Source organism: Chrysochloris asiatica, unplaced genomic scaffold, assembly GCF_000296735.1.
Source record: "Chrysochloris asiatica unplaced genomic scaffold, ChrAsi1.0 scaffold00341, whole genome shotgun sequence".
Lineage (NCBI taxonomy): Eukaryota > Metazoa > Chordata > Mammalia > Afrosoricida > Chrysochloridae > Chrysochloris > Chrysochloris asiatica.
In genome coordinates this window covers 2,176,149-2,201,315 of record NW_006408859.1, presented here as the reverse complement: position 1 = coordinate 2,201,315, position 25,167 = coordinate 2,176,149, and the positions used below count along the sequence as shown (strand labels likewise).

Sequence of the window (25,167 nt, the reverse complement as noted above, 5' to 3'; positions counted from 1 at the left end):
TCAAGCATCAGTGAGTGCTCTGATTCTTCCCCCATTTGGTCTCACCCAAGATGGCAGCTCCTGGAGCAGCTGAGCTTCTTGAATTAGAAAACAATGGATTTCTTGCTTCTGCTACAAATTCCCCTAGCTGTAAGCCTTCCAACCTTCTAAATACCTTTATATGTGGTTCAGAGTTCTGGGACCATCCCCTGAGCCTGCTTGGTCCTGTCTCCCGTGTTGCTGCTGATGGAGCTTCTTACTACACTTCCACCGTATCCACCATCTTGTTTGTTCTCTCCTATGTGATGTTTCACATTTTTCAAATGATACACTCTTATGAATGTTATATTAACTTTGCTTTAGAAAGTAACTGTTGGCTTATTAAATTTGCTATAGTTCTTTTGGAAATGAATAACTAAATCTCACATAAGCGTAAAAATATATTTAATACTAGGAATGGCAGGCAAAGTATACAAGGAACATATAGTAACCATCTGTACACAAAAGAACTGGATAGTTTTCTTATTTTCTAATCTTAACTACTACAGTGATCTTGAGAAATACATGCTACCTCTATTTGAGCCTTGTATTTTTTTAATTGGCCAGGCCATTCTGTGAGTAGCATCACTTCAACATTTGGTAAGAATGCAGAGTTCTGTGGTTAATGTATAATTCTCATTCTTAGGAATAACGTGGCAGTTCTTCAGGCACTTGAATCCACAGTAAATAGGGTAAGTAAAGTTCAAATGACCTAAGGGTCCAAGTCTTTTGTCCCCAAATTCAGTGTTTATATTCTGTACAAGTGATTTTAGGTATTATCAGCTGAAGAACTTGTTGAAATGCATATTCCCGGGGAAGGATCATTTGGGTGTGAGTGTCATAAGCACTGGACTGCTAACTACACCAGTGGTTCACACCCACCAGCAGCTACTTGGAAAACCTGTGCAGAGTTACTATGAGTTGGAACCAACTCAGCAGCACTGAGCAACAGTATAGCGCACCCTGGAGAAATAGAAGTACCTACTATGCTAGTAATAATGCAGCAACTGTGGACTGAGAGGTGGGGCTTGATGGCGGCTAGGGTGGAGGTGCATTGAAGTTCGCCGTCGGCAATACTACAGAATTCCAGGCAAAGCAGATCCAGGGCAGAGCTCCAAAACTCGGAACCACAGAGATAGTAATATTTTGAAGGTGTGAAGGCTTATAGATTGTGGAACTTGAAGCTGAAGTAAAAAATCGCATACTTTTGAATCCACTGGGCTGAGTTCGGAAGTCCGGGGCCGACATCTTGGGCAAGACCAAATGGGGAGCAGAAACACCACGGAAAAGTGCCGCGGGAACCTTGAAGCAATGGTGGACAACATGCTTTGTCGGTTTTGCTTTGCTCTGATTTTTCTCTTTTTTTGGAATCTGGTCATTGGCGCGCCCACTGTTTGCCCACCTCCATTCTGGTGACTAGAGGGAGAGCCTGAGCGAGTGTACACCCCCCACCCTAACCAATGGTGGGTTCTTCTGCCACGCATGTGTACAGATATTCAACCCAAGAGCAGACCCTGAAGGTTTTTTGCTTGTTTGTGTTTTGTTTTTGTTTTTTAATACGGGAAAGGGCAGGACAGGGCTGTAGAGAGGGAAAGAGAGTTTAAAAACAAAACAGGCTGAAAATTAATTTAAAGCCTGAGGTATAGCATAACTACCAACACTGGCATCTTGAAATCTCTCAGGCAACTTTGAAAGCAAAAGGCTGAAGAGAGGACATTAAAGTCATACTCATTAGGCTTCAGATTTTTTTTTTTTCTTCTTCTCTCCTTCCTTCCTCTCTCTTCTGTGATTATAGACTGCAGTATTCAGTCTAGTTTTTGTTGTTGCTGTTTTTTGTTTGTTTTGTTTTTTTCCCTTTTTTTCCACTGGTGCTGTTTTGCTGTTATGTGCTCCCCCTTCTACTTTTGGAGGACTCTTTCTCTCCATATATTACACAAGAAGAGTCAGCAACTGCTACCATACAGCCAAGCTACAATCACACTCTACAAAACGCCAAAACCCAGGCAAGAACGAAAACAAACTGCCATATACCAGGGAAACAGACAGCATCTGTGAAAGTTACTCTGAGTTAAGCAATAAAAAGAGTGAAAAGGGAAGCCCACATCCTGTTCACATCTTCCGGGAAGCAATCAGAAAGCATAAAAAATACCAAAACACATACTCAATTAAGTATTGAGGCCACAGATAAACACTAAACATGTCCAAGAAGCAAAAGCAGATAACCATATCAGCACACGTCCAGAAATAAGATAAAATGTCTGAGACAAATTACCTAGAGTTAGACCTGGACTCCATTCTGGAAGAAGGCAGGCCTTGGAAATGCCTGAGAAAGAATTCAGAAAAGTGGTTATAAAATGTTTCAAAACACTACAGTGGAGTTGAGAAAAATGAGGAAGAATTCAGGAAAGTGCTACAGGCACAATCAAATAAGATAGATACAGCATTGGAAACAATTCAAAACCTACAGAAATAATACATGGGTCCTTCTGGAGCCAAAAGTTCTGTAATCACGTACTAGCTGTGTGGTCTTGGTCTCTTAATGCTTCTGCTTCCTGATCCATAAAATGAAAATTAATTATTGCACCAAACTAAGGATTAGGGTGAGTTACTATATCAAAAAGGGTTTAGGGCAGTACGTGGCACAAAGATAGACTGAGTAAATGGTTAGCTGTTTTATTCTGTTATTGTCATTTGTGAACTGCAAGGTCAGCAGTTCAAAACTACCAGCTGTTCCACAGGAGAAAGATGAGGCTTTCTGCTCCCATAAAGATGTATAGCCTCAGAAACCCTGTACTGAGTCACTATGAGTCAGAACTGACTCCACAGCACTCACCACCACCACTATTGTCATTAATTCTTTTGTGGGCAATTTAAGAGTCAAGTTTGGAGTCTGACATACTGAAATCCTGATTGCATTTTTTAATTACTGGGAACCACTTTTAATTTCAGCTATGGGGAAAATGTCTAAAACAGTGAGTACTGTGGGTTAATGCACCACACTGCAAAGCTGTTTGAACTGCAAGGTCAGTGGTTCGGGCTCACCAGCTGCTTCTCGGAAACCCTGTACAGGGTCACTATGGATCGGAACTGACTTGAAAACACTTAACAACAACAACATCTATACGGATACTAACCCTCCTTGAGGCCATTATCAGAAATAGCCCATTCTTCTGTTGTAGATGTTAAGCTTAGGGGATGCTAGGCCAAATGTACACTGATACTCCATATCTTTCTATAGAAGGGTTTTCCAGTACTGCATCTCACCCTCCCCCCACCTTAACCAGCATTCAGATGTACAGCAGTTCACTCATTCATAATTAAAGCACCTGAAATGTAAATTAGAGAAATGGGCCAAGTGGCCTGTTAGGTGCCATCAAGTTGTGTAGAATTGTCTGATATTTGCCCTAAGAGCCAAGAAGTAGGTTTTCATTCAGCTACCATATATTGTGCCATTAACCACGCTTACCAAGCATTATGCTGGGTTGCAGAATTAAGGCACAGTCGTAGGTCCTAGTGACGGAAATTGAAAGGTGAAATGAGGGTCTTTGTAGCAAGATCGAGACAAGCCTGGGCTACCTTTAGGAGTACTGAGAAGAGAGTACCTATCACAGGATATTCCAGAGTCAGTGATAATTGGACTAAGTTAGGAGACGAGAAGGTGGAGGAAGTAGGAACGAATGCTCTAGCAGAGGTAGCACCGTGAGCAAGCTCATAAAGACGTAAGATGGGTAGTAGGTGTGGTGAGAATTGGGGCTTTGAAAGATGAGACAAGATCATAAATGCCATGCTAAAGAGTGTTAGGATTTTATCCAAATCCTTTAAATAATTTTAAGCATATACTTCATTTAAGCATGAAGCAGGTTTTAAAACTGACAAAATCAGACATTTTAGAAGAAAAGATGTGTACCCACAAAAAGAGAATGAGAAATATTTTCACTTGAAAACTTGCATATTTGTGTGGTAATCACCTCAAAATTAACTCTTAGAAACCCTTTCTTGCTTCACATTCTTTTTCATCATGTTAGTGGTAACTCCATCCTAAAGTTGTCTGTAGCTCCATTTTCTCTCATCTGTACAGTACCAAATCCTTTGCTTCTTCCATCATTTTATCTGTGCTAGGAGTCTACAAGCCCACTCCCAGGTTCAGTGATTAACTAAGAGGACTCAGCATATAGTTGTATTCATGACACATTTATTAAAGCCAAAGGATACAAACAAAATCAGCAAAGGAAAAAGTGCGTGGAAACTAAGCACAAACTTTCAAGAGTCCAGCACAGACTTCAGTGAAATGTCTACTGGGAAAACTATTGCAGAACCGAGACTGCAGTAGAAGTAATAGAACTGTGTTCTCTCGGTGTGTATGTACATGTATATACATTTTCTGCATGAATGCTACATAAATAATTGAATTTTTGATCCCCCAAACCCAAAGATATTCATAAAAATCTAGCTAAAGAGACTGTCTTCTCCACAGGACCCCACAGCTGTACCTTATGCATTTCAAGATGATCCTTACCTTATACCAACATCTACCAGCGAATCTGTGAGTGTTTTCATGTAACTTTTCTGGTTTGGGTTCAAGAATGCAAATATAATTGAACTTAATTGCAAAACCTTTTAAAAAGTTTGTAGATGCTAATAAAATTGGTAGACTTTCTGAAGCCTTTACTGCTTTTATCAATTATTTAAGAGATAATTGACTATGGAGATGGGAAGGTTGTTGATTTGGGTTTGGAATGTTGAGTGAAGTGCTCTCAGTTTAAATCATTATTCAGCTCAGACTATATCAGATGTGATCTGAAATCGTTTTATCACATTCAATAGAAGAGATGGATATAGTATAGTTTAATTCCTAATTGTTGTTGTTGTTGTTAAGTGCCATCGAGTCGGTTCCGACCCATAGCGACCCTGTACAGGGTTTCCGAGGGTGTAAATCTGTATGGGAGTAGAAAGCCTCATCTTTCTCCCGCGTAGTGGCTGGTAGTTTAGAACCGCTGACCTTAAGGTTCATAGCCCGATTTGTAACCACTACGCTAACAGAGCTCCTGTATTTTTGCACTTCTGTTTGGGTAGAATAATCTTATTTAGGATACAAGTTTAAACTTTCTTGAGTATAAATAATATGTAAATATTAACTTACATAAATCTTTTTCTTATGTAGCGTTCATTTTTATTGGCAAAGAAATCTGGAGAGAATGCAGCAAAGTTCATTATTAATTCACATCCCAAATATTTTCAGAAGGACATAGCTGAACCTCATATACCGGTAAGCAGAGGTAATTATAATTTTCAGATATGTAAATTACATTATTCTTTCACGGCTACTATTTGAGGGCCCTCACCAGGTTAGTGAAAGGGTTTTAGTCAGTAGCTTTATCGGTTCATAGTAATGATCTTTTTCGGGTTTTTTTGTTTTTGTTTTTGTTGTTGTTGTTTACTGTTTTATTGTGAATTGAAAGAAAGTGTGCAGGCAAGATAATGACTTTTACATTCATTAAAGTCACACACCTTGATTTATCAGTGATTTCAGTCTTCTTCCTCCAACAGCAGTGACCCTGTTTCCTCCCTGTGCCTTTCCTTTTACATCTTACTTTTCCCAAATAAGCACAGCAAATGTATTTGAGATATACATACAACACAAAACATAATATTTGTTTAAATGTCCAAAGGACACATTCTGCAAGCCATCCTCCTGCCTGCACACACACAGCCTTACTCAGTCCATGGGCCTAGAACCCACAGCTGCCCTGTCTCCATCAATTTCCTTTGTTTACTACTTGACTTCTTATGTTTAGTTTTACTCAAGATTTTCTTGCTTTGTCTGTTTCTTGTTCCTGTCTGTACTATTCTTGCTTCAGTAACCTTCCATTTGGTATCTATATGCAATCACGCCAACTACTTCCTTCTTCTGTGTTGTTAGTGAGTGGATATGCATTGCTTATTGTATGTTAACCATTGAGCTTAGTGTTATCAGTGGTAAGCAAAGCAGGTTGTCTGTACCATCCTGCAGTCATCAGTGGAAATGGGTACCTCAAGCTTATCATGTCCCAAACTGGACCCCTCCTTAAATCTCCCTGGTTCACAGTGCACTCACCTAAACACACCCCTCTTGTGACTGCTAGTGAGGAAGTACGAAAACAGTGCAATTGTAAAAATCTTGAAATCCGGGATTAAATTAGTGGCAGTGGTAGAATGATCATTTGTGAAGTTACTTTTTTCCTTTATGTTTTTGATTGACAGCCATGGGCTTAAGGTTTAGTTTGGCTGTAAACCCTCCCATGGCTTCACTGTCTCTGTGGTCGGACTTTTCCTAAGCACAGAGCTAAGTCCAGTATCTAGAGGATAGCTAAATAGTCATCTTGTTGGAGAGACTGGGTGGATTTTTTTATTTTTTAAGTTAGTCTGACTTCAAAAAGACATGGTAAAATGATACGTAATATCTGATGCATGAAACATGAATTGGAATGGTATGATTGGTTTTGATCTTAAATGACAAAAATTGTATCCATCAGTTATCCATTTAGCTTTCCCTGTTTGTGGTAACTTTAATAATTTTGTTTTACTAGTGTTTAATGCCTGAGTACTTTGAACCTCAGATAGAAGGCATAAGTGAAGCTGCCCTGAAAGAAAGAATTAAGCTCAAAAAAGTTAAAGCTTCAGTAGATATGTTTGATCAACTCTTGCAAGCAGGTAACTTATGTCTAATTAAAGTTGTTCTAAGAAAGTGGTCTTGTAAGATGGATCACAATAATTTGATCCAGATAGATTTTAGTACAAGTTAAAACTACTACTATACTTATGCTGTTAGATGTGTTTACATATATTTAATAGTTTTGTAAATAATATTTCTGATTCTGCTTTAGCTTTGTTTTAAAATTACAGATGAATTAGAGTTGCAGCTTTATTATCTTCTTGTGCTGTTCAATGGATAGAGGAATTATATAAACAGTCTTTAAACGTCAGTCACTTTTTAATATCAGCTAGCACATTTAATTTAAATGACCCTTTAAGTATGATTTGGAGGGCAGGGCCAGAGCTCTAAATTCAGCAATTACTTAAAACATATTTTAAAGAGGGAAAGCACTGCACTTTCAGTCAGGCCACTGGATACAGGTCTTAGCTCTATGGTATTGAAAAACAATTTCTGGATGCAAGTTCTTGACTCAATTTCATTTGGGTTCAAGCTCACTAGCCGCTCCTTGGAAAGCCCTATACAGTATCATGGTTAGAATCCGGAAAAATATGTGTTAGGTCCATAGTACTTGCCCTGATGAGCATTTTTATTTTCAGCATATTTTATTTAGAAAGATGCAGTTAGTCTTTTAAAATAGAAGATTATTTTATGTCTCTTTCCTGTGCCCTATTGTACCTTCTTAATAAGTAACAAAACAGGAGCCTAATGTTTTGAGCAGTAAGCTTTTGGGCGCGTTAAGCTAGACTTTCTGGGCAGGCATATCAGTGGCAACCTTGGTCCAAGTAGAATTGGTCTTGAATCACTGAAAATGTGTTGGTGGGGCTAAGTAGAAATGTTTGCAGTGTTCAGTTTGGAGATAACTAAGGAGCTCTTGTAGCGTAGTGGTTACGAATCGGGCTGCGAACCTAAAGGTCAGCAGTTTGAAACTACCAGCAGCTCCGCAGGAGAAAGATGAGGCTTTCTACTCCTGTAAAGATTTACACCCTCGGAAACCTTGTACAGGGTCGCTATGGGTCGGAACCGACTCAACGGCACTTAACAACAACAACAACATGCAGCTCGTAAGTGAGCTCTCAAGGTCAGACTTCATCTTGTATTTAAATTTTATGTCAGACTGTATGGTTTATGTCCTTATCTACACCTCTTGGGTATTTAAGTTGTTGGTTGCATACTTCATCAATTGATAAAATGGAGAGTGATGATGAATATGTAGCCAACAGGCACAGCTACTAGAAAACGTGAAAAATTTTAGTTAGTTTTCTTTATTTTCCCCACCTCTCTCCCTTCCCACACAGGAACAACTGTATCACTGGAGACAACTAACAGTCTCTTGGATTTATTGTGTTACTATGGTGACCAAGAGCCCCCAGCTGATTATCATTTTCAACAAACTGAAAAATCAGAAGAATTGGTAATGTTCATTATAAAGACACTGGGCATTAAATGATACATGCAGGAGGAAGAGAGAGATGTAGATCTGTACTTTAACTCTAGTTCCCTTTTGGCATACCACATACAAGTAAAGCTTTGACCAGAAATGCCTGGGCAAAACCCTCTATTGTTGTCACTTCAATGACAGTATGATGCATAATGAACAGGAAGACTTTATTTATAGACTGTGTACCATCTGATTCTGCAGTTTCGCCCTCTGGACCAGAGGGACACTGGTGGAAGGAATTAACATGTGTAAGCATAAACCTGCATACACTGGCTTTCCTCTTGTTGCCTTTTACGAGAAAGAGAACTTTCTTGAAGTTCTCTTTAAGTATCCTGATGCTTGAGTAGTCTAATGGGGAGAATGCCTTTACTTTATCTTTGTCTTTACTTTATCTCTGTTGATGACGATTCGTTTCAGGAAGAGACCACAGAGGAAAATGAGAAATCTAGAAGGAAAAATGGCCATCCATTTGGAGTTGCTTGGAGGTATGTTGTAGTTGTTGACGGCCATCAAGTTGGTTCCAACTCTAAGTGACCTTGTAAAACAGATGAACTGCTTCCATAGGATTTCTTAAGCTATGGTAGATACAGGAGCATATGTGAGGCCTTTACTCCCACAGAAGATCTTATAGATTTCAACTGCTAACCTTTCTCTTTGCAGCCAAGTGCTTAACCAATTTTCTACCAGGGCTCCTTACTTGGGAGTTAGGTTTCACATAATTAGAAGCTTGTATTGCAGTTTCATAAGAGTCCTAGTGGCACTGTAGGATAAGCACTGGAGTGCTAACTGCAAGATCAGCAGTACAAACCCACCAGTCACTCTGTGGGGAAACGATGTGGCTTTCTGCCCCAGTGAAGATTTACAGCCACAAAAGCCATATATAGGCAATGCGTATTCGTTTTTCAGTGTGTACTGTCTGTCATCCAAAATTCTGTCACCACACAACAAATGTATTCAAGAATCTAAATTAAAGTTTTATTTTCAATGTGCAGTATAAATTTTAGAATTTTTTTTTTTCATCTATAGGGTCCTAACCTGTTAAGAGGTTGTTTGCTATGTTTTTTTGTTTTGTTTTGTTTCAGTTTTAAGTCTGATAACCTTCAATGATACTCTTTTGATACGTTCGTGTTTATTTTTTGTTCTGTTGGTTTTTGTTTTATTTCAATTTAAGTCTGGTACCTTCAGTGATACTCTTTTGATAGTTTTATCAGCAGTGCTACTCTTGTCCTACGTACTTTTAAGTCACTTTTTATTCTGATTTGATAATTTTTGTGTACCAAAATAAATACTTAATCTAGAATGTAGTGCTAAATTGAGATTACTGTCTAGCAGTTTGAAGGAAAAATAAAAATGTAATAACATTTAGTTACATTTGAGAATTTAACTGAATGTTGTTTAGTGCTGTCGAGTCAGGTCTGACTCATAACCACCCTATATAGGGTTTCCAAAGAGCAGCTACTGGGTTTGAACCGCCAACTTTGTGGTTAGCAGACCAGTACTGATCCTACAGCACCAGGAGGAACTGAGGCCACAAGCTATGCAGTTGAGTGGCAGGACCAGGATTAAAAATAAAACCTTTATGAAAACTATATATATACCATAGTATTAAAAAACAAAAACAGTTCAATAGATTATTTAGTAAAATTTTGCCATCCTCTCTCAACCCTTAGATATAATTCCCAGGGGTAAATATCTACATACTGTTATACTACAGTATATATGTACCTTAGTTCTTTATATATATAAATTTGATACCGTATTTTAAACTAGTCTATTTCTTAACAGGGTCTCTATGAGTCTGAACTGACTTCAAGGCACTTAACAGCAATAATATATATGCAGTGATAAAGTGCCTGGAATGTTGTAAACTCTTACTTTTCCTGTATGCCCTGGTTCTGATTTTACTGTCTTGTGTCTAGAGAGAAAAACAATGCTGAGAGGATCTTTGCCCTAATGCCAGAGAAAGATGCACATTCCTACTGCACAATGATCCGGGGAATGGTGAAGGTATAGTTATTTGTATTTTCAGTCGTTAATTTCCACTCAACCTCAGAACTGATGACATTTTGGACTGAATAATTTGTTGTGCAAGGCATCCTATACGCATAGAGTGTTTTGATGCCTCCTGGTCTCTGCCCAAGTAACTCAGTAGTACCCTCATCTCCCTAGTTGTGGCAACCAAAAATGTCTCCGGGGGGCAAAATCATCCCTGGTAGAGAACCTCTGCATAATAATACAAGTTTCATGAGAATAAAGACGTTGTGTACTTTGTGAACTTTTGTATTCTCAAACTGTATAACCTTTAATGTACAAGTATTTATTAAATGAATGAATTTCATTTTTATCCTTTCTCTTCCAGCACCGAGCTAATGAACAGGCATTAAAGTTGTATACCGAGTTGTTGAACAACAGACTCCATGGTAAGCATGTACTGGGAGCTCACTTCTTTCCTCAGTCTTTTTCTTGCCGCCATGGCCCTCTTGCCTGTGGCACTGCTGATTGAAGCAGTAGCAGAAATCCAGAGGGATGTGCCTTTCCAGTGTTAGAATCACATGACACTTAACCTAGGAATACCAATGGACAATACTTTTCCTTAAATTGAGCCATTTAGTAGTTACTCTTCAGCCCTAAATTGGATGAAAGTAGTTTTCTTTCTTTTACAGCTGACGTGTACACCTTTAATGCTTTGATTGAAGCAACGGCATTGACAGTGAATGAGAAATTTGATGCAAAATGGAATCATATGCAGGTATGGAAAAACCCTTGTTTCTAATCAACTTTAAGTAGCTCTAGCACTGGAGACTGGCAAGCATTGAGTCCTTGGCAGTCAGTCACTGTTGATACGCGTTGCTCAGAGACGTGCACAACCCCTCCTGTAACCTATAAATTCCGTAGCTATGCTGGTTTGTGGGAAGAATGAAATTACTTGACCTAGGACATACAGTTAGAATTTGGGACAATTGACTCATTTGTTTTTCATAATAGTTACTTAATCACAAAAGTAGCACTTTTTAAATGACTGAGTCTCGGTTGATGCTGTTGAATAATCACTGGATATGATAACTTCAGTTCAGGGTTCAAACCCACCTGCTGCTCCTCAGAAACCCTATTCAAGGTCACTATGAGTCAGAACCAACTACAAACAACAACTATAAAGGCTTATTTATGAAAAAATATAGGGCCAAACTTAGGGGCACTGATGCATAGTATAAATACATTATCTGACAACTGTAAACCAAACAGTAGTAGACAAATTAGATGATTGGAACCGCCTAAAATCAGTTTTTAAATGGGCAGAAGACATAAGCAGACACTTCACCAAAGAAAATATTCAGGCAACCAGCAAATAGAGAAATAAGATCATTAACTAGTACAGAGATGCAAATTAAAACAACAATGAAATGTCATCTAATTCCAGCATCAGTAACAAAGTTCAAAAATGTAAAACAAGTGCTGGCAAAATGAGAGAATAGAACCTTCATATGTTGCGCTTGGGACTGTAAAATGGTGTTTAACCATGTGGAATAATACTATATGGGCAGCAATCCCGCTGCTTGGTATATATCCTAGAGAAATAATAACAAGGGCATAAGTAGATGAGTGCACATTGATGTTCAAAGAATTATTCACAACTGCAAAAAGATGTAGACAACCTGAATGCCCATAAGTGGAAGAATGGGTAAATAAACTGTAGTAGGTGCAGTGAAATACTATGTAACCATAAAGAATAACAATTACTGCAAAACATAATGGGCGAACCTGGAAACCAGTGTGCTGAGTGAAACTAGTCACTAAAGAGCCCATAAGAGATCACTATTATAAAAGGTCAAGAAAACCGTTTTCACACGTAAGCATTCTTGGTGGTTACCAAGGGTGGAAGAGAAAGGGCAGTAATTCACTGGCTAGAGAGGGTTGTTAAGTACCATTGAGTAGGAGCTATGTAGGGTTTCTGAAGATAGAGATGTGTTAACTTGGGTGAAGGGGAACATAAAATGTAGTAAGATGCAGGCAAGGGAAGACAGTGGGAGGAGTGCAAGAGTTCAAGGCAATGCATGGGTTTGGATTTATAGCAGGCCTGTTCCCATGAGCCTCTCATAGTGTCCGATGCCAGAGCAAACTGTAGTCCCCATCCATTACCTGGCCTCCTTGCTCGTGGGCTGCACAGTCGGTAGGGGACAGCAGGGGTACACGATGCTCTTACATAATGTTGCAATAATGGTGATCTACAAGGACATCAATGAATAAGACCAGAGAAATATACTCACAAGTGTACAAGGTTGACAAGATAACTGATTACATTTGCTGTGAATGGATCCATGAATGTGGTAGAGCATATAGGGGACAAAGTTATGACAATTTCTTAGACATTACTGAACACCTTGAAGAAATGAAGCTTTCGTCTTGGCTAACTGACACCATGGTCAGTTGCACAACATAATCCATAAAGGCAGTGTCCTACAGTCTACTTTGATGAGTAGCAATGGGATTTTACAAGTTTATGAGTGGGATTCCTGGAAAGATGGCCACCTAGGCTGATGCACTACACAAACACATGGGGAAGGGCTGGTCCCCACCCAGCCATATGGCGTGGAGGTGGTATGCCGTGGAGTTGGTTCCAACAAATAGCGATCCTGTATAGTGTTTCTGAAGTTGTAAATCTTAACAGGAGCAGAAAGCCTCATCTTTCTCATGCAGAACGGCTGATGACCTTGCAGGTAGCAGCCCAATTTATAACGACTATGCTACCAGAGCTCTCCTTACAGGCCATATGCTGTGGTAAGTGCTCTCCAGTAAGTTCCAACCCATTGCCACCCTATATAGTGTTTCCTAGGAGTGGCTGGTAAACTTGAACTGCTGACTTTGTGGTTCAAATGGACTTTGCAGTCCAGTGAATTAACGCACAGCACCACCCCAGGAATCCATATAGGCTCATACAGGCCATGAGTTGTTAAGGGCCATCAAATCTGTTCTGACCCATAGCAACCCTGTATAGAGATTCCAAAGAGCAGCTGGTGAGCTTGAACTGCCAACCTTGTGGTTCAAACCGACTTTGCAGTCCAGTGCATTAACCCACAGCACCACAAGACCTGCAAAAACGTTTGGTCTGGCCTTGCCAAAGCAGCTGCTGGTCCAGCCATCACACTGTTGTTAGGTGCCACTGAGTCGGAGTCTTCCTCTTTTTCTCTGACCCTCCACCTTACCAAACATGGTATTTTTCTCCCAAGCGGGCTAAATTTTTAAGTTGATAATTTTGTATGGTCCTTGGTAGAAAAAAGGTTCCCCATCCCTGCTCTACAGCAAAGATATGAGACACCAAATAAAACAGGTGTACATCCTGGAACCCTGAACTTCAGAGGAAAGGTTAGAGAAGTAGATTGAGTGCTTGCTGGGAGGAGAGGCTGAGCCCAAACAGGAGAGGGCAACTGACTGGTGAAGGTGGCCAGCCGCCATCAATCACCATCTTTGAGCAGCTTTGGCAATAGAGTGCCCTGGTATAGTTAGTACATGTGGTGACGAAAAGGTGCAATTCCTTCTTGCCTCATACTTCTTGGTGACAGGAGGTGTAGCCACGTTCCCCTTTCATCCATCCTCAGCTCAGACCCTACTCTGAACCTCATGGTTGTGAGCCAGGCCAGTATGAGGTGAGGAGGTTGCCTGTACTATTTTGGTGCTGGGATTCAAGCAGGCTCAGTTCCAGACGTATATAATCCACAGAGTCCCCAGACCAGTATTTAACCCGTTACGTTGCCTCCAGCTGCCCTGTATTCCTATCAGACGCTGAAATCAGCACCATCAGGGGCTCCCATGAACTACTTCCAGGTTGAGTGCCCTGATCATAGATACCATGGAGGGCAATAGAAACTCCATCTAAGTCAGGAACTCACTGTCACACCCCCTCCCACAGTCACTTCATGAGATCCTTGACTTTCAGGACTCCTCCAGAGTTTTCTCCTAGCAGGGTCCCACAGCTACACTTCTTTTTTGGTTTGGTTTTTTTTCCTTTTGTTTCATTGTTTTGTGTGTCCTCTCTTCCTCCTCCTTCCATTTCCTTGAATTGTACCCTGTCTTTGTTTTGTTTTTCCTTCTATTTCTATTTTTCCTCTTTTTTTCCCTTCTGATCTTTTATTACTCTCTGCTCTCTCTCACTTCATCTGCCCTCTCCTTGGTTTTTCTAAGTTTTTTATGTTTATATCCTTTTCTCTCCCATTTTGCTATCCCTCTTTTGTCTTTATAGTTTTGAGTTTATTTGTTTGGGGTCTTTGTGTGTTTGTGTGGTCTTCATTATTTTCTCTTTTCATTGTTAGTGTATTCTTTTTCTTAGGTGTATGTCTGGGAGGGGTTTTCTCTTTCCCACCTTAACAGACACAGCACCCTTGTTCATAAAGGTCCAGAGGCAATACCAGCTCCTGTGTTGCCTGATTAATGACTGGCACCAGCCAAATCCCGCCCTAAACAATGAGATGTGCAAATAGCAAGTGGAGATTAGAGCACATACTTCCTGGTCTCCTAACCATGCCCAGAGTAGACAGTTGATGAAATCCCAAGAATACATCAAATTAAATACAAAAATTGACAAACAACAGTGCCCCAGAGATGACCGTTTTAGCTGACACAAGAGAGAATGACTCAAATATATGACCAAGATGCAGTGTTAGTCAACATTTCTAAGGAAGAAAATGTAATGGAACTATGTGAAAAAGAGTTCAGAAGACTTAACATTTACATACCTTCAAAGGATTGACAAACATCAAGGAAAATAGAAGAACTGAACGATTAGAAAAATGAATGAAAAATTCTGAAGCAAGTGTAAGTTTTGTGGGACACCATGAAGAGGAACAACTTAGGGTGATCAGAATCCCAGAACCAGGAAATAAAAAGCTTGTCAAAGAGTTCTTGGAAGAAAACTTCCCTAACATCATGGCCTAACATCATGGAAGATGAGAAGATAAGACAGCTCAGATTTGTCACCAGAAACCATGTAGGCAAGAAGGCAATGGGATGACATACAAAACTCTGAAAGAAAAAATTGCCAACCATAAATTGTATGCTTAGCAAAGCAGTCCCTCAAATAGGATGATGAAATGAATACTTCTTCAGATAATCAAAAGAATTTGTAATGACCAGACCAACTTGACAAAAATTGCTAACAGGTTTTCTTTGGACTAAGAACCAATAAACTGAGATTACCATGCATGACAACAACACCCAGGACCAATCCAGATATGCCATCAAGTTGACATCAACTCATAGCAACCCTGTGCACAACAGAACAAAACACTGCCCAGTCCTGAGCCAACCTCACAATCGATGCTGTACTTGAGCCCATTGCTAAGTGCCCTCCAACCTGAGGGCCTCATCTTTTGACACTATCTGATAATATTCTGATGCTGGTTCATAACTTAGTATTTAAATATTCAGAAGTAGTCCATCTCTCCTCCTTCCTAGTCTGTGTTGATCTGGAAGCTCAGCTGACACTTATACACCATGGGTGACCCTGCTCGTATTTAAAATACTGGTGGCATAGCTTCTAGAATCACAGCAACACACAAGCCACCACAATACAACAAAGTGACTAGATACAGAAGTATTTCAAGCACACCTAAAATATTGAAGATAGAACAAGAGCTACCAATTTATAATGAAGTCAACTGCAAAGCAAGAAGGAAGTAGTGTAGATATAGAGCTTCCAAACAGCAAGGAAATTAAATAAATTCCAAGATAAAAAACGGTTTTAAATTGGGAAGTAAATTTAAATTATAAGGTAACCTCAGAAAATTTACATATTTGCACATTAAAAGTAAAACTGGAAAATCTAGAAAGACTTTGTAATCATTAATGAAAATCCACAACAAATTCAGTGCAGAAAACTTTGTGAAACCAGCACCACACACACACACACACACACACACAAAACCCAAAGAATAACATCAATTTTTACCTATTAATAATTACACTGAATATAAATGGATTGAATGCATCAGTCAAGAATGGATAAGAACAGAATACTTCAATGTGATGTCGTAAGAGACACATTGGACAGCCTAAATTCCCATCAACAGAAGCATTGTTAAAATGTGGTAAATACACAACGTGGAGTACTACAAGATGTTGAAAAGTAATGACGACTGCACAACATGGATGTAGCTAGAGGATATTATTATGTGAGTGAAATTAGCTATCACAAAAGGACAGGTCTAGTATGAGACCGATGGTGTAAAGTTTTCCCTAAGACAATGATGGTTACAGTGGGGAGGAAAAATTCTCATGGGCTAGAGGGTAGTAGACATGTTACCATGAATGACAGGGCAGGCAATATGCAAGAGGAGGTTCGCAGGGAAAGACCTAAGGGGAGACAGGGAGGCCTATAATGCTTCAAGTGAATAGTGTAAATACTGTTAGCTGTGGGTACATGGAGGGAATTGCAATCACTGTAATGAAGCAAAGTAAGTTTACTGCAATGGATTATCTGCTTTGTAAACCTTCACTCAAGTCACATTATAAAGTTTGGGGTTTTTTTTTTTAAAAGCTCATGTGACCCTCTAAGGTGCATCTGTTGTGAGAAAAAAAAAAAAACTGAAGAAAATGCTTTGAAACAATTAGTCCATTGAAACATTGTCTAAAATTCAGAATCCTAAAATGATCATACTTGACAGGTTTGTGGGATTCAGGACTGGCCCTTTATGACCTTTCAGGTCTGGAACTCAGTTTTCAGCCAAATAATTGTTAAGTGCCATTGAGAACTTTCAAGGAGCGTCTGGTATGTTTGAACTGCTGGCCTTATGGTTAGCAGTTCAGTGCTTCTCTTACAGTGCCACACCAGGGCTCCAGGCAAGCAGTTGTTAGGCATAAGGGAAACAACAACACTAGTGAGATACACCATAGAATAAATCATTTGAGATACATTTTTTTAGAAAATCAACATCATTGATTATGCTAATTGCTGCTTCATGCTGTAGACTTGGTTCCAACTTAGAGTAATCCTGTATAAGTTTCAGTTGAAATACTATGTTAATGGGCAAATTTTCTACCTGGGCATAAGAAATAATGTTTTTGATTCAACTAGGAGCTGATGAAACAAATGGTTGCGCAGAAGGTGAAACCAAATCTACTGACTTTTAATACCACTCTGAAATGTCTCCGAAGATTTCATGCTTTTGGAAGAACGCCAGCCTTACAGACCTTACGTGAAATGAAAGCTGTTGGAATAGGTAAGGGTGCATCCTGCAGTGCTCACTGAAGACACAGTGCTGACTAGAGGTCTCTATTTCAAATAATCAAGGAAGATGTTGTAATCTCTTACTTAGCTGTTTACCATAGTTTTATGGTATTTTGTTTACCCTTACACTTGGTTACATGTACTTAATTTGTTGTCTTCAGGCTCTTATCAGTAAATTACATTGTTCTTTTAATATCTTAAACTTATTTGTGGATCTTACTTTTAAAAGGAATTCTTCACTTAAGAGTAATATAATTTTAAATTCCATGACATTTTCTAGCATAGTGAAATATTTGAACCTAGACTTGTTATTTATTAAACATAACACAAATACTTGTTATATTTTCCAGTAACTATTTAATTGTACATTGGTTTCAAAATCAACTCATTTCAATATGCTTTGGTATATTCTTAAATGAAGAATCCTAAGTGCATTAGAACATTTTTGTAATAGGCATTTGAACTTTATAAATTAAAGTCATCTTTAGAACTCTTAACCTTTACTGGTTTAAGTTCAAAGGAATACAACTAAGTTTTGATTGAATACTAACATCAATATGCTTTTTGTTCAGTGTACCTTAATAAGTTAGATTTTAGGCAACTTCATTTTGACATGTTTTATTTCTTATTTTTCTGTCTACCTGGAAATTCAAGAACCCTCACTAGCGACTTATCACTATCTTATTCAGCTGTTTTATCAATCTGGTAATCAGTCTGGTATGTATTGCTTTATGTTATATAATTTATGGACAGAATTGACTAGGTCTCTTTTGAGTTTGTGTTACCTAATAGTTACAGGTTAGCCTATTTGCTTGCAACTTGAGAATCAAGTTACTCCTACAAACTGGAGGAAAGTTACTCTGAAGTTTGTAACCTAATGTTTGGAGGGGAAAGAGATACATGTACAAACAGAAATGGTCAACAGGTATTTGTTTGGGGTTCCTTATACTCACCAGAGCTACCTTGGCCAGTCTGGTAGCTACTACCTGCATGTGGCTATTTAACATAATTCATTGTTTAATTTCCTGTAGCATGAGTGACTTTAGTGGCTGCCTTATTCAGTGTCATAGATGTAGCACATTTCCATCATTGCAGTAAGTTCTTTTGGAGAGTGGCTCCAAATTGTTTAGTGTCATCAAGTCGGTTGCGACTCATAGCCATCCTTTACAGGGTTTCTAAGGAGCGGCTGGTGAACTTGCAGTTCAGTGCGTTACCCCACAGCACCACAGATTAACACACTTGTTTGGAGCCTTTGGAAGAGCTCCATTTGTGAACCTTTTAGATCTGTTAGTCCTTGGAAGAGTTGTTCTCTTTCAACTGGGCCTGGGTTGAAATTTCAACTCTAATGTTACAAAATCCACATCCACATATCTTGGGGACATTTTTTAATCTATTGAGAAAAAATACAGGTAACTGACTTTATCGTAGCTAAACTGTTTTCTGTGATAGTTGATGACAGAATTTTCCACACCTTGGAGAGATTTTCGTGGAACTAGTGTTTCTGGCCCCAGAGCCTATTCTATTCTTCTGTACCATATTCCCGTTATTATGGCACCGTTGGTAGTCATTTAAATAGTATCACTAACATAATGACCAAGAATACTAGCAAATTGGAACATAATTAAGAAAATGATAAGATCACGTATGTGTTACCACTAGAAGTATACAAGGGGCTTCAGATATTTTTAATGGAAAAATTAATTGAAGTCAGGTTTTTTGTGAAGAGGATAAGCAGGAAAAGACAAGCCTGTGGTGGGTATAGATGGACAGAGATGTGGTCTTGTAGATCTTACAGCATCATGTGCTCTGCAGGTTGCATTTGTTCATTCAAGCATTTGCCCCCCTTCTCAGCTGTATGCCAGGTTGTATGCAGAAGTTAGTGTGAGAGAAGTGTGCAGCTCTGTGTAGGGGTTGTAGGTTTGGTGGTAATACAGGAAGTAAACTCATAAAAATCCATTTGCATTCTTTTTGTACAGAAAGTTCTTCAAAAGTATCATCCCTCATAATCTATGATATCATGAATGAATTAATGGGGAAGACATTTTCCTCAAAGGACCTGGATGACGGTATGTACTGAAACTGCTTTTGCTCCCTCCCATTTTCCTCATATAAAAACATGTTATCCTGAGCACAGGTATTTTCATCTATCATAACCAAACTTCTCATGAACTTGATTTTCAGATATGTTTTTTCAGTCAGCCATGAGAGTTGTGAGTACTATTTCTTAATCTTTTCACCATTTAAAAATAAAAGTTCCTAAGCTTATCTGTAACTGGACCTCAATTTGATTCGCCCTGGTCCTTTCACTGCATACTCTTTCTGTTTATGCTTGTTTAATTTTTCTCTATTTTTTAAATCACAGAATCCCTATCCTGTGCATATTAGTATCTATTCAGATTCAGTCTCACAGTATTTCATTTTTGTCTGTTAGTAACGTTTTTACTTGATGGTTTTATTTTTAGTTAATCATGCTCATTCTAGGAAAAAGTGTAGATTCAAATGAAGTACACTCTTTTCCCTAAAGATGATTGTTTCACAGTTTAGTGTGTCTTTCAAGATTTTTCCCTTTGCATTCAAATATATGTACCCCCTAGTTGTACTCCCGTGGGTTTTGCTTGACAGTGAGAGTGTTTCATAGTCAGAAAAGACTAATTTACATTGAGCAATAATAAATCGAGTCAGCATAAATATTTCTACGTGTACTTTTTGTGCACTGGGTATAGTTTGGCTGATTAGGATCCAGAGTGATACTTAATGCTTGCATATTTTTAGTGCTCAGCCCTCAGAGATCTAGAGCTTGCTTATCAAGTCCATGGCCTTTTAAACACTGGAGACAATCGGAAATTCATTGGACCTGATCATCGGCGAAATTTCTATTAGTAAGTGTGCTACCAGTGTATCTTGTGGCAATAATGAAGGACTTTCTTTCTTAAGCTTCAGCAGCCATTAATAGAGTCTGTAAGTGGAAGACTTTTGGGGACCCGCAGTGTTATATTTGCTCTTGTTTTAGGCAACATGCCCCTGATTTAATAGGCAGTTTAATTGAGCACTTTTTTCTGAACCTTTAAAATTCACATGTCCTTTTTTCCCCCACCACTGCCCTTGATGTTTTATGCTTTAGAATTGTTAAGAGCAGGGTGGATTCCCTAAAGAATTTTCTTTTCCCAGCCCCTTGCCTCTGTTTTTAACGATGAATATATTGGAACCTAGACAGACTCCTTGTAAGTAAGGATGTGCTTGGGCAGATGAAGACAGGAACTTAAAAGACGTGTGCGATGGTTGTCTTCACAGTGAATGTTCTTCACATGGAGTATTTTCCAAGCAAATCCAGTATTCAGTATTGTAAACTTGATTTAACATGTCAACCTTATAACTGTGTTTAATTTAATTAGGCATTTGGATTTTAGACTAAATTGCCTTTTCTCTGTCACAGTTCCAAGTTCTTCAGTTTGCTATGTCTGATGGAACAAATTGATATAACCTTGAAGTGGTATAAGGATCTGATACCTTCAGTAAGATGCTTCGTTACTTATCATTGATTATTATAGATGAGCTTAAGAGTATCTTTCTTGATAATGCTTTTTAAATTATATTTGAATTTCTCAATCAGGTCTTTTTTCCTCATTCCCAAACACTGATAGATCTTCTCCAAGCACTGGATGTGGCCAATCGGCTAGAAATGATTCCTCAGATTTGGAAAGGTCAGTTTCAGCTTGTGTCTCCAAGCTCATATCACTTAAATGAACTATGTTTGGTTCACAAACGTGTTTCCATTGTTAATGACGAGAAGTTACACATCTTTTACTAAATTGACTACATTAGGGCTGCGTCAAGGTCAGTTGCTCATGTCAAGTGACTAAGTTTGTCCCCTCCTGACTTTGGAAAAAGTTGTAGGTGACATATCTCAGGGAAGATATGTGCTAATTATGTGACAGACCCTATATCTGACCACATGTCAGATTCTAGCGTACATCATTTGTTGGTTTACTTACTCATCAAAATCAGTTATAGTTATGTTTGCAAGTAACAGCCATGATTGTGACTTATGTATATTGGCCTGTCTCATGAAATGTACAATAGAATGATTCTGTATCTTCTCAGGAGCTCTGGTAGTATAGTGGTTACAAGTTGAGCTACTAACCTCAAGGTCAGAGATTCAAAACTACCAGCCATTCCACAGGAGAAAGATGAGGCTTTCTACTCTCATCAAGAGTTACAGATTCAGAACCCTATGCAGTGTCGCTATGAGTCGGAATTGACCCCACAGCACACCACCATATGAATTGACTGTAAAATAGAATGATTCTGTATCGCCTCCAGATGGTTACTGTAGTTCATAAAATTGGTTTCAGAGAAACTGAGTTCCTGCCCCATGACTATGAACAATGAAACTTTAAAAATAACAGTTAAACTAGTGTTTCGCCACATGGCGATGGTGACCACTCGGGTGGATGGTGTGTGCGCACGTTAACAGCAGCCAGGCCCACTTACATGACAGCTGATCCGGAACAGGTTAATGGCATTGGCTTTCATGACTGTTTTGTTATTTATTGCCATGAATTATGCTGTTGGTTATTTTCAACAACCAAAAAGTAAGGTTGCAAGTGGACAGAGGTTAGCCAAAAAGTGCTGGTTTTACATGGTAATCATTTCTGACTGGTCCTTTATTTTTAAGATAGTAAAGAATATGGTCACACTTTTCGAAGTGATCTGAGGGAAGAGATCCTGACTCTTATGGCAAGGGACAAGCACCCACCAGAGGTAAGTGTATAGTAAAACCCAAGTTTCTTTGTCAGTAGATGTTTACTAAAGAGCATCTCATTTAATACTGATGTCCTTGTAAAGAGTCATTTAGTCCTTGTGGAGAATTCTGCCATCCAAACGCAGTTTTAAACTCTGCTTACTTATCAAAATAGATCCAACCATCAGCAGAATGTCATTTCTAAAGTCATTCTCACTCATATAATGCAAAGTAAGCAATTTGAAAATGGCTTTTCTTCCTGATGATTAATAACACTGTTAAGTATTTGTTTATCTGAGAAGGAAAAAAAACATAGCTGAATTTAAAGATAATTTATCATAGAATAATAATAATAATGCGTTCTCCTGAATTCTCATTTTACTGTATTGAGAGCTATACATGCTTACTCAAGCTTCTCAGCTCCAGGTGGCGTTCGCTGACTGTGCTTTAGATATCAGATCTACATACGAAAGCCAAGATGCCAGACAGCCTGCCTCCAGTTGGCCAGCCATACCTCTCAACTGTATAGCTGTCCTCTTATTAAGGGCTGGGAGAACCCAGGAAGCCTGGTGAGTGTGCTACAAGTATAAATTAGAAGCATTTGTATTTAAAAGAACATTAACCCTGGTCAGTAAAGACCCTCTAATGAGACTATGGTTTATAGTGTTCTATGTAATGCGTTTTCAGTGAAAACACAAGTACTAATATGTGTAATCAATAAAACATTTTCTGAAACTTAGGTTTGAAAATGTTTTGAATGTCGGGACTACATTTTATTTCGAGTGCTTACCCCTTCTCATCCTACCACCCTAAACTGACTTTTTCTGAGCATGACCTCTGTTTGGGACTTGATTTTGCCATTAAGTGTGTTTTCAAGTTTGCTGACCCATTTGGATGTAGATGTGTGACTCATTGCCTGGGAATGGTGTCACTAGTGACAGAAACACTGGCTATTGGTAGATGTTGGTTAACTCAGGCAGATTGGCATACATCTGCTGTGAACCAGGCTGTGATGATTGGCGCAGGGGTACGGACCTCAGCTGAGCCATGGGAGCTGAATGTTTGTGTTTCTCCTTCGTCCTGCATGTGGCAGGTGTTGGTGAGCACTAACATGAGACTGATGCCTCAATCTGAGCCTGCTCTTCATAACGGAATTGGGAAAGATGGGAGTTAGGCCGTTGTAAAGAGAGAATGCACTGTACTCTCTTCTTGCCTACCTTCCAACTGTCCATGGATGTATTCCTTCCCAGCTTGGGGGTGGGCAGAGTACGTTCTGACTGGGGTGAATTCTAATCCATTTAGTTCTCGGCATTGCTTAGACCTCCACTAATTTAGCTATTTGATAAAATCATTTTGGGAAACTAAATTAACCTTGCATTTAGAGGTCAAAATGTATTGTTTTCTGAAATTCCATATACTTGCCCATTTTCAAGTTAGAATTCAAACTCTTAATTCTTCCTCATTGGCTCCTGTTCTTACTTTTCTGTTGCCGTTTCTGTTGTTTGCCTGTTACCTCCTCCTTCCCTTTCTGAAGGGCATGTATGCTTCCCACTGGCAGCGTGTCAGATTTACTATGCATGCACCGTGCAGACACGATGGAGTGGGGAAGCAGTTGTGATGTACGGACAGGGCTGGGAACTGGTAGAGCCCACATTTTTGTAACTTCAAGGAGCTAATACTATGGTTAGTTAGAAAGAGACACATGGTTTCTGAGTCCAGAGAGAGAACAACTTGCATAATCTTTGTCCTGTCTCTTCTTGAACAGGACAATGTTGGGGCTTTTCAGGAAGCATAATAGGATCCCCAGGTAAGTTGTCATTAACAGGCCCTATCTCAAACATGCTGGAATTAGCCACAAGAGCTGACAGTCTGTAGGGTAAACTGTAGCCACCATGCTTCTGAAAGGCATGCACATGGACATTCACCTCACCCACTAGTGACTGTAACACACTGGGAAGACATTGGGTGCATATTTAATGTTGTCTATTTGGCTCTTTAAAAGTGAAACTTCCTGTGACTTTCCTTTGAAAGTTAATGATTTTAATACTGAACTTCTAAAACATTAATTTTTACATATAAATCTCTGCCTGAAGGAGGACCAGGTGACCTAATTGGAGACTGTTTACATTTGGGTTTTCATTTCTAGAAATGAGTTGCTGAATGAATTCATGGATAGTGCAAAAGTATCCAACAACCCTGCCCAGGCCATTGAGGTCGTGAAGTTGGCAAATGCCTTCAGCTTACCTGCTCGTGAGGGTCTCACCCAGACACTGATGGCTGACTTTCTAATCACTCAGGAACAGAAGTAAGTGATCCTGTGTATGTTCACCAGAAAAGGAAGGCATAAAAAATGAGCAGGCCATTTGTTCATCAAATTTTAAAGCTTTCTAGCCTCTGAATTTATTTCTTAGCCCGTAAACAGTTTAGGCATATTGATTTTTAAATTGCTCCATTATCAATCATGAGTCCTGGGATGGTTCTGTAGGATAAGCACTGGACTGTTAACCACAAAATTGGTTCAAGTCTACCAGCCCCTCCTTGACAATCCTGCTTAGTCAGAACCAATTCCACAGAATTTCACAACAACATAACCAGTCAGGGAAGTTTATAGATTTGGATGTTAGAGGCTTTTGTTTTTTAAATTTTAGTGTGGTTATAGATCATAAATGAGTGTCAGGCTCCAAGAACCCCATCCCAGGCTTGTTTTCCTTCCAGGGAAGCACTGGGAAAACTAACTGCTGTGACGAGTGACACTGACAGCAGCAGCGACAGTGACAGCAGTGAAGACGAGTGAAAACGGACAATTTGGGAGCAGCTACTGTAATCACACAAAGAACTGTTTAGCAATGAGGAAGAAAAACATAGAATACAGACGGTAAATTTGTTACTAAGAAGTTGCAAGAACACTGATTTCAAACAAATGTTGACATTAAGTTGCTAATGTGTTATATACTAACCCATACCACTTAAGCAGCAGCATCTTCATTTCTTTAGTCAGATTGTACGGACATGGCTCTGGACTTCATGCTAAGCTCTGGCTGGCAGTGGATGTTGGCTGA

General features: G+C 39.1%; 1 protein-coding gene across 1 annotated transcript in view; it reads left to right on the top strand.

Annotated features, from left to right (window-relative positions):
• Window positions 1–24,902, top strand: part of PTCD3 (pentatricopeptide repeat domain 3) — a 28,821-nt gene extending 3,919 nt beyond the window's left edge. The window contains exons 4-24 of the mRNA XM_006875873.1: window positions 665–710; window positions 4,493–4,561; window positions 5,180–5,284; window positions 6,585–6,708; window positions 8,008–8,123; window positions 8,568–8,635; window positions 10,070–10,157; window positions 10,510–10,570; window positions 10,814–10,899; window positions 17,215–17,359; window positions 18,022–18,072; window positions 19,344–19,433; window positions 19,549–19,577; window positions 20,140–20,246; window positions 20,801–20,879; window positions 20,978–21,068; window positions 22,043–22,128; window positions 22,529–22,677; window positions 23,874–23,915; window positions 24,255–24,413; window positions 24,824–24,902. Coding sequence (XP_006875935.1) covers window positions 665–710; window positions 4,493–4,561; window positions 5,180–5,284; window positions 6,585–6,708; window positions 8,008–8,123; window positions 8,568–8,635; window positions 10,070–10,157; window positions 10,510–10,570; window positions 10,814–10,899; window positions 17,215–17,359; window positions 18,022–18,072; window positions 19,344–19,433; window positions 19,549–19,577; window positions 20,140–20,246; window positions 20,801–20,879; window positions 20,978–21,068; window positions 22,043–22,128; window positions 22,529–22,677; window positions 23,874–23,915; window positions 24,255–24,413; window positions 24,824–24,902 — 1,870 coding nt within the window. The remainder of the gene's footprint in view (window positions 1–664; window positions 711–4,492; window positions 4,562–5,179; window positions 5,285–6,584; window positions 6,709–8,007; window positions 8,124–8,567; window positions 8,636–10,069; window positions 10,158–10,509; window positions 10,571–10,813; window positions 10,900–17,214; window positions 17,360–18,021; window positions 18,073–19,343; window positions 19,434–19,548; window positions 19,578–20,139; window positions 20,247–20,800; window positions 20,880–20,977; window positions 21,069–22,042; window positions 22,129–22,528; window positions 22,678–23,873; window positions 23,916–24,254; window positions 24,414–24,823) is intronic.
• Window positions 24,903–25,167: the final 265 nt, after the last annotated feature.